The following is a 9,016-nucleotide window of genomic DNA, read 5'->3' on the forward strand; positions in this document are numbered from 1 at the left end:
AACCCTAACCGAACCCATCTAACCTTTTTTTTTTCAAATCGGGGTGGGTTGGTTCAAGTTCACCCAGGGCCAAACAAAAAAAATACAAGAAAAAACATAACCCTATGAAAATCACGATAAAATTAGAGGAAGAAAGTCGGGTTTGGATCAAGTCAGGTTGCCAAGGCATCATACCTAACCCAACCAGAAATTAAACCGGTTTGGCTTTTTCCAACCCAATCCCAACCCAATCTGATGAAATGCCAACCCAGCCCGAGCCAAAATCAGGTTGAACCCGTCAGGTTCGGGTTGAGTCCGGCCCAAGTTGCACCTCTAGGCCCCACACTCCCTATCACTCCTAATTTCATTTTTATAGTCAGTTAGAAGAAGAAGAAGAATGTTTAAAAAGGTGTTTAATAAACTGAAGAATGAGGTAATTAAAACAAGGGCGTGCCGATATCATTTCCATTAAGACAGTAGGACAGTTGCCCTCTCTTTTAACAGAAACGTATCTTATCTGTAAAATCAATGGCGGTAAAACCTCCTCCCTCTTCCAACTGAACCCAAAAAAAAATGGCCTCCTCTCCTTCAACACTCATTCACCATTCCTTCTCACAGAGATTCCCTCCATTTACCCATTCCTTTAAGAGAATTCCCATTCGAATCCCCTCCATTAAAGCATCATCAAATGAACCCGAATCAGAAAACGATAAGATTGTTCAAACAGAGAGTGAAAAACCCTCTAAACCCCTCCCCACTACTCGGCCCAAAAAACCCATCTATTCAAGTAAGTTCTCAATGAATGAAATATAGACCTTATTTCTCTACTCTATGTAGGTGGGTTTAGAAATTTATCTTTCTTTGCTTTCTTTGATTTAATATACGGATGAAAGCTGTTCTGGGTTTCCTTTATTTGTGTACTACATGTTGCTGGTGTAGTGATTTCTGTTTCTTTGCTTTCTTTGATGCAATTCACTGATGAATCCTGCTCTCGGTGTCCCAATTTTGACTTGAAAGGCTTTTCCAACAGATTGAAAGACTATGATGAAAACATGGTAAACTCAAGAAATTTGATGATTTTGTTACGGTCTTGAGTGGGCCTACCTAGGTATGGAACTAGGTGGGACTAGCATGGTGTGGGACAGGTTTGAAGGGACTAGCCTAACGCGTTCCATCAGCTCTGGAGCTTTCGGTGTATTGGTTAGGAACCTAACATTTGATTTAAGAGCAACCACTACGTCACGTGTTTGAGTCATAGAAGGGGTGACCTGTGGGGAGGACTATCTAGAAAAGGCTACTCGGTAAAAAAGGCAGAGTGAAAGTCCCCAGAGTGAAGTTACCTCATAGTGGGCCGCTGCAAAAGGGTGCCACCTGTGGAAAGGGCTACCTAGGAAAAAAAAAAAGCCAGAGTGAAAGCTGACACAGAGTAGGCCGTCGAAGATGCAGATGTGGAAGTGTGGTGGAATGTTACGATCATGAGTGGGGGCCTGCTCAGTTATGGGACTGGGAGGGACTCGGCCTGGTATGAGACACGTTTAAAGGGCCTATCCTAGCGTGTTCCATCACTTTTGGCATATTGGTTAGTTACCTAACATTTGGTATCGGAGCAGCCACGACATCACGTGTTTGAATTAGGGAAGGGGCATCCTATGGAAAAGGCTACCTGGGAAAAAGGCCAGAGTGATAGCCGTCATATAGTGTGCTGCCAAGGACATCGGATGCAGAAGTGTGGTGGAATACTACTGTCTTGAGTGGGGGCCTACCTATGTATGGGGCTAGGTGGGACCAAGCTTGCTATGGGATAGGTTTAAAGGGCCTAGCCTAGCACGTTCCATCAGCTCTGGAGCTTTTGGCATATTGGTTAGGTACCTAACAGATTCATGAAAGACACGATCAAGTTGTAAACCTGTGGTTTAACAAAATCAAACCAAATTGAGACTGGTTCACGAGTCACGTAAAGATTTATTTTTATATTTCCTTGCATCAATCGTCGATTTGCTTGAGTGGGCTCCCTTTTATCTCGGCTGAGTTCTTGAAGAACCTCATTAAAGTTTACCTTTTGCCCTAGTGTTGATGACATTTTAGAGTTAAAGATTTGAGATCGAGGATTCAAACTTCCTGCTTATCATTCCGAGAGAAATTTAGCGTGCTTAAACAAGTTACCTTTCTGAACCCTAATTGTACAACCTTAACCCTAAATAATAAGCATTTGATTTTTTTCCCTTTTTTTTTTGTTGTAGTGAAGAAAGGGCAGATTGTGAGGGTGGATAAGGAGAAATACCTCGACAGCATCAATGTAAGTGTTCGCTGATGTATTGACATTCATTTATTTTCTTCCTCTTTTATGTTTCACTCATTGTTTTGTTTTGCCCCGATGATTTAAATAGCCTCTCTCTCTCTCTCTCTCTCTCTCTCACACACACACACACTCACACACATATACACATGTCTTTTCATGTATATGCATGTATGTATGTGTATATTTATGTAACTATTTATGCTCTTACCATTTAAAAAAAAAACTATTTATGATCTCACCAAAACTCGAATTTTTTGGAGAGTTGTCATTAATTCAAGCCACAAACAAAGCTTGCTTTTTCACTCGCATATCCAAAAGACTACGGTGCCTTTTAGGAAAACAGAGGATAATGAACACTTTACAGACATCATGGAATAATGAAAATATCACTCTAACAAATCAAGGCATGAACAAAGCTTGATTTTCACTCCCATATACAAAAGACTGTAGTGCCATTTAGGAAACAAAGGATAATAAACGCTTGACAAACATCAAGGAATATGTTGAAGACACTCTTATTTTATCTAAAGACTTTGATACTCAGATGTCAAACCTCAATGTTATGTCTTCCTTCATTGAGGAAACCTTCAACCTAAATATTAATAAGCACAAATGCTTCATTTGTGATATTAACATGGATGAGTCTCAAACGTCTAATATTGCCAATGAATTGGGAGTTTCTTTCACAACTCTCCTGATTAGGTACATAGGTCTTCTTCTTAAAGATAACAACATTGCCCCCATGATTGGGACTCGATGGTGAAATAAATCCAAGCTAGGGTAGAGCTTATCAAGGAAGATATGTCTCTTTTCCGGATAAGATCACGCTTCTCAAGGCTATGTTGAAAACATCCCTACATACTTCTCGATGTCCCACATACCCTTCTCCCTTGTGTTCATTGGAGCTATTGGAAGCAAGTATGTTGACGATCAACTAAAGTGGGATGGGGGTTTGGTGTTAAAACCATCCTATACTAAAACTTGGCCCTAAAAATTTGCAATGACAGTAAGGGCAAAAAGTGTCAAAAGATGCACTAAGGTGATGGACATTTGGATGAAGTGGGTTTTAGGAAATGTTTTAAGAGTAAATAGATCTTGGAAGAAAGGTTTTAAATGTTGGGTTAGGTATGCATGCTGGTCGCCACAAAAATGTAAATATGTAGGTTTTGGTTATCTAATTTGATGGAAATCTGCAGTATCACTGAAGTTTATGGAAATGCATGCAAATTATGGCAATTTAACGTGAAACTTTAGAAAATGCTAGAATAAGTACTAATACACACTTGGAAACCATCATATAAGCAAGAAAACCATCCATAATGGTTTAACAAGATACAAAACCTTATGGCATGCATCCTCGTCACATGTCTATAACAATGATGTCCATTTTAAAAGTCCATTGCCTCAAAAGCTCTCAGTAGCCTTTCACAGCTGGTTAGAAAATGTAAAACAAAGTGAGTTCATGCCATTATCAAAACATGGTTTTCAGGTTATCAATAGCCTATACATAGATTGAGCTGGCCACTACAAATAGCACATCAAGCCATATTGTTTGAGACTTGGAGTCATCCAACCCATTCACTCCATAAAACCTAACATTGATAGGTTGTTCCTAAGAAATCATCTCCATAGGATCATCCTAATCATTCAATCAATGCATGTACAAAATGGACCCATTTTATAGCCGTCCATTTTAAACCTCCACAAATCAAGGGTTAGCATGATCCTATCGAGATGATTTCTTAGGAACACCCTATCTATGTTAGGCTCTATAGAACCAATATCTAACATAACCCAAAAAACATAGGCACCTACCCTATTTATGCTTGCTAGCTCAAATAAGCTATCTGAGGTTTCCCTCAAATACATTTATATATATATATATATATAGTGTGTGTGTGTACAAATATTTCATTTAATCAACCTGAACTGACTATAAGCCTATTCCCATGACTGGGTCATTTGCCCACGTTGTGAATGGCATACTGCGAGTTGTACTTGAAATGATGCATACTGCGAATCAAGAGGCTATGGTCAAGACCATAATATAGAATGGTCTCATAGATAAGCTTCTGTACAATTATTTCAAACGTACCTTATGGAGGTTTCATGCATTTGGGTTTTCTATCCTATTTTTGTTTCCGTACACCTTATTCATTGTACTGTTATTTTATTAAAAAAAAAAGTTCAGCTATTATGTTTATAATTGCAGTACTTATCTGTCGGGCATCCACCTTATTACAAAGGCTTGGACTACATTTATGAAGACCGTGGTGAGGTAACCTGTTATGTTTTCTGCCTTGAACTTCATTATTTGGCATTGGGGCATCCCATTCTTTCCTTGCGGAACTTTAGATATTTTGAGGGGGAAAGGCTGTTTCTATGGAATTTCTTTGTAAATCTTGGTTTCCTTCTCCATTATGATTTGTCTGCTTGTTAAGTAGTTGTCTTCTTGGCGGCATTAGGTTTTGGACATACGTAATTTTGAGACTGGAGAATATGCACTTGTAAGTTATTTTCCTTTTCATTCTTCTTCTATCTGTTGTTTGATTCGAGGTTATTAATCAGTTTAAATTTTGGAACTCTATTATTTTGTCATTTACTTATAATACTTAAAATGCCGATGCTGATGCTGATGGAAATGCATGCTTGGCCAACCTCTTCTAAAGTATTAGTAAAGTTAGAATAGAAATGCCTTCTGATACGAACTTCCCATCTCGGTGGTAGACGGTAAATTGCAGTGAACAAAATTATGTGTTTAGTAATATCTGCTTGCTTAGATCAGAGAATACGGTGATGTTCATTGAAGAAAGTACAGAGAAATGGTCGAGTTAAAACCTTTCTAGTCAGAAAAGGCAAACCTAGAGAAGAGGAAGTGGATTTGAAGGTGAGGGGAGATAGCAATTAGGATTTGAATTTGGAGTTGTAAGAAGACAACTCGCTCTCTGTCTCTCTGTCGCTCTCTCTATCTCTCTCTTCCTTTGTCCCCTCCTCTCATGTCACTCTCGCTCTTCTCGCCTTCGCCTCTCTCTTTCTCCTTTCTTCTCTATTCTGTCTCTTATGCTCTCTGCTCTCTGCTCTCTGCTCTCTGCTCTCTGCTCTCTGCTCTCTGCTCTCTGCTCTCATCCTTTGGTGATAATCCTTCAGTTCTTGTTGTAAAGCAATCCAAAAGAACGAAAATTAAGTCTTCTCAAAAACCTTCAATCGATAAAAAAAAGGAGGTAAATGAGGGTGGATTGGCCAAAAAAGGGGGTGGAAATCTTAGTTCCTAAATGAATTCAGATAAAAAGTCCCTATTTCTACACCTCATTTGGTTCCTCCTTCCACTTTGAATTCAATGTTGATTCTCAAGTGTCGGCACTGAGAAGCTGACTGATTGGATCCCTCAGTCTTGGTGGATGGCAACCACTACCACCAATCGGACTCCCAACATCCATACCATGACCACTGCTTGGAGTATCAACTCAAGAAGATGGACACTCTCCCTAGTCACTTCCAATATCTAGTCGTAGCTCATTTTTCTACCTTGGGCAGATTTAAAATCATTAGAATCACTTTTTCACACTTCATGAACACCAGCTTTGGTAGACACCTTGTGCTAGCAAAACACCTTTTTAAACGGCATTATTTCTTTGAAAAAACGTGTATTGTAGGTTTGCCGTTCAATACCCCATTTAGAATTTTGACGGAAAAAAAAACTCCTTGTTTTTGAGGAAAATGTTTAAAGCGCATTTTTTTGGCCAACTTTTCTACTTTAACCCGTTTTATTTTGTAAATGACAAAATTTTAAATGTATTAAACGCGTTTTTTCATGTTTCTGTTTATTTGACTGTTTTTTACTATTTTTTTTTTTTTTGAATCAACACCGTATTAAACACGAATTTTTCCCATCCCCATTTTTGCCAAATCACATTTTTCTAAGTATGCTTGTGCACTACATGGGTTCATAATGTGTTCATGCAAATTGATGTTTGAGATGGTTATGTGAAACACAGTTTAATCTTGTATACACTTTTTTAAAAGAGAGAAGGAATGAGATGGGGAAACGCCATAGGGGCTAAAGTGTTGTGTATTGCCTTTGTAGGGTTCACATTACATTCACTTGTATCAACTCAACTCATCTAAGCCTCTGTCCCAAACTAGTTGGGGCCGGCTAATATATCCCTTAGAAAATTCTCATGAAGAAGGTGAATGAGTCTACCCAGCTCAAACTGACTAAGTCGATCTAATCCTGACACTAGTTGGGTTCGTCTACATGGATCATTTTCTTCCATTCTCTCCTATCCAAGGTCATGTTCTCTGTCATGGTTCGTATACATTACATTCACTTGTATAGATCAAAAAAATTAAACACCCTTAAATGAAAGGGCATGTAACACATCCATCAATTCTCTTTCTTAAGCTGACTTGTTTTCCCTGAACATGATTAGCTTGTCTGCAAGGTGTGTTTTTTTTTTTGTTTTTTTTTTTTTGAATGGTTCTATTGATGATCTGCAATAAGGTCCTTTGTGAACACATCTGCAAGTTGGTCATGGGTTCATGGCTCAGTATGTACAGAAGGAGTTCACCATTTTCTACCTTCTCTCTAGAATGAAATGGTGATTGATTTGTGTTTGGTCCTTTTCATGAAAAACTGTGTTATGAGATGGCTTGGTCACACTTTGATTATAACAATAGAATATGTGTGTGACCAAGGTTTTAAATTTCGACTGAAATCTGAAATTTCGGGTTTCGGTCGAGAACGAAATCGAAATTCATTATACTCGAAACTGTAGTTTATTTCGGCCGAAATTTTGAAATTTCGGTCAAATTTATCCTAAAATTTTGTTCGAAAATTTCATCCGAAATTTAAGGGATTTCACCCAAAAAATCTGGATTTTGATAATTATTTAATATTTTCCCGAAATTTCATCCGAAATCCAGTCAAAATTTTTTATGAGAAAAAATAGCCATAATTTGATTTCGTTAGATTTCGAAATTTCGGCTGAAATTTCGGTTTCGGAGAGGACCGAAACGCATTCCAAAGCCGAAATTTAAAACCTTGTGTGACAACCCGAACCAATCCACTAGATCTTGCAATTGTTTTGTACTCGTTACCAATCCATGAGATTAATTATTTATAAAAACAGAGTAACCTAGTGACTGATCTCCATGTATTTTACAAGTGACCATCAATCTGATTGGAATTTCTTTACCTGTTGATCCTTTCAGATACTTTAGAATGGGAATACGGTGTCATAATGATGTTTACATGGTTTATGCATGAATTAACTTACCACACTCACAGCATAAGTAATGTCTAGACATGTAATAGTCAATTAAACAAGTTTCCCAATCAATCGCTGATAGCATGTAATATTTCTCAAAGGTTCTGAAATCTCTTTATCATATGATTCCCATGCTTGATGTACTGAATAATTGCTCAAAGTACAACCTGAAATTGAAATTTTGATTATGTTGATGCCATGAAGTTTGTTATTTTTCAAATTCTGTAAAGTTCTTCAATAATTTATGATGCTGAAACACGGAATATTTTTGCGCCAGTTTATTGTAAAGCCCAGATACAATTTCAGTCGATCTAACTCACCGATATTCGGCTAACAGATTGCTTGGGTTGGGGTCCCAACTGCACCTGCGTGGCTTCCAACAGACATGCTAATCAAGGTAAAATGTTTACACTTTTGTTTGGGCTTCATTTCTTTCAAAGTAAAATGAGTGTAAAACAATTTTTACACTCATTTTCCACTCTTTAAATGGACGTAAAATTTGTTTTATACCCATTTTACGTTGAAAGACAGCCTTGGGAGAAATTATAATTAAGGGAACAACTAACATGACCCAATATGGTCTGTTTATCGTAGCAAGGTATATTGTAGGTTTATAAAGTACTGATTTTTATGTCTGTCATTTGCTACCATGCAGTCAGATAGGCTTGATTACGAAAGGATCTGATTTAGGCTCTTAATGGAGGAGTATCAAGCATCAGCTGATGGATAGAGATACCCATGCTTCTCTTGTCAAAATATCTTTCAAAGGGTCCTTATTTGTTGTTACACTTCTTCTTCTCTTCTTGTATCTTCATCACATACTATATATATCATTCATTTTTTCCTGAACACGGTACACACTTGGATGTATGCACTTTTTATGGCCTGCCCCTTCTAGAAAAGGGAAAGAAGCATGTTCAAGCATCCAAGCTTCTCCTCTTCAAAGTCCTGGTATGACTTCTCCATTGAAAATGAGATTGAATATACTCTAGCACTATAATACCCCTTTGATGCTCTCTCCATCAAAAATCAAATACCAAAACCCCTTTGCCACGTCTTTTGCTCAAACAGTTGCAACACCGACGGCATCCAACCAACTAGTTTTATCCCAACCCAAACAAATGAATGGTTTACATCACCCAAACAAACACTTTTCCATATATATAAAGAGTTCCTACACCCTAGTGTAGATATGTTATATACTCCCTAGGCTTAAAATACAGTGGGGGTCGCACTGTTTGGGTGATCCAAAGCATTCATTTGATGGGCCCTCAAATAGATAGGGTGTGCCCAAAAAACCAGCTCCATAGGATCATCCCAACCCTACGATTTATGGAGGTAAAAATGGACGTGTATAAACCTTCATAAATCTGTCTATTTTTTGCCTCCATAGTTCGAAGGGTTAGGATGATCTTATGGAGCTGATTTTTTGGGCACACCCTATCTATGTGAGGGCCCATCAAATGAATGC

At 38.0% G+C, this 9,016-nt stretch overlaps 1 protein-coding gene across 4 annotated transcripts; it reads left to right on the top strand.

The window, feature by feature from the left end:
* Nucleotides 1–470: 470 nt before the first annotated feature.
* Nucleotides 471–8,394, top strand: LOC143857487 (NAD(P)H-quinone oxidoreductase subunit O, chloroplastic-like). 4 transcript variants are annotated; one of them, XM_077367907.1, is made up of 6 exons: nucleotides 476–766; nucleotides 2,220–2,275; nucleotides 4,491–4,556; nucleotides 4,744–4,785; nucleotides 7,883–7,942; nucleotides 8,201–8,394. In XM_077367907.1, the coding sequence occupies exons 1-6, from the start codon at nucleotides 553–555 to the stop codon at nucleotides 8,228–8,230; spliced, it is 468 nt and encodes a 155-aa protein (XP_077224022.1). In that variant the 5' UTR covers nucleotides 476–552; the 3' UTR covers nucleotides 8,231–8,394. The 4 variants fall into 4 exon arrangements, with proteins under 4 accessions (XP_077224024.1, XP_077224025.1, XP_077224023.1 ...); XM_077367909.1 differs by lacking the exon at nucleotides 4,744–4,785 and having other exon boundaries at nucleotides 471–766; XM_077367908.1 differs by lacking the exon at nucleotides 8,201–8,394 and having other exon boundaries at nucleotides 473–766; nucleotides 7,823–7,942.
* Nucleotides 8,395–9,016: the final 622 nt, after the last annotated feature.

Source organism: Tasmannia lanceolata, unplaced genomic scaffold (assembly GCF_043159265.1).
Source record: "Tasmannia lanceolata isolate RefF3 unplaced genomic scaffold, GAP_Taslan_0.1 ptg000025l, whole genome shotgun sequence".
NCBI classification, from domain to species: domain Eukaryota; kingdom Viridiplantae; phylum Streptophyta; class Magnoliopsida; order Canellales; family Winteraceae; genus Tasmannia; species Tasmannia lanceolata.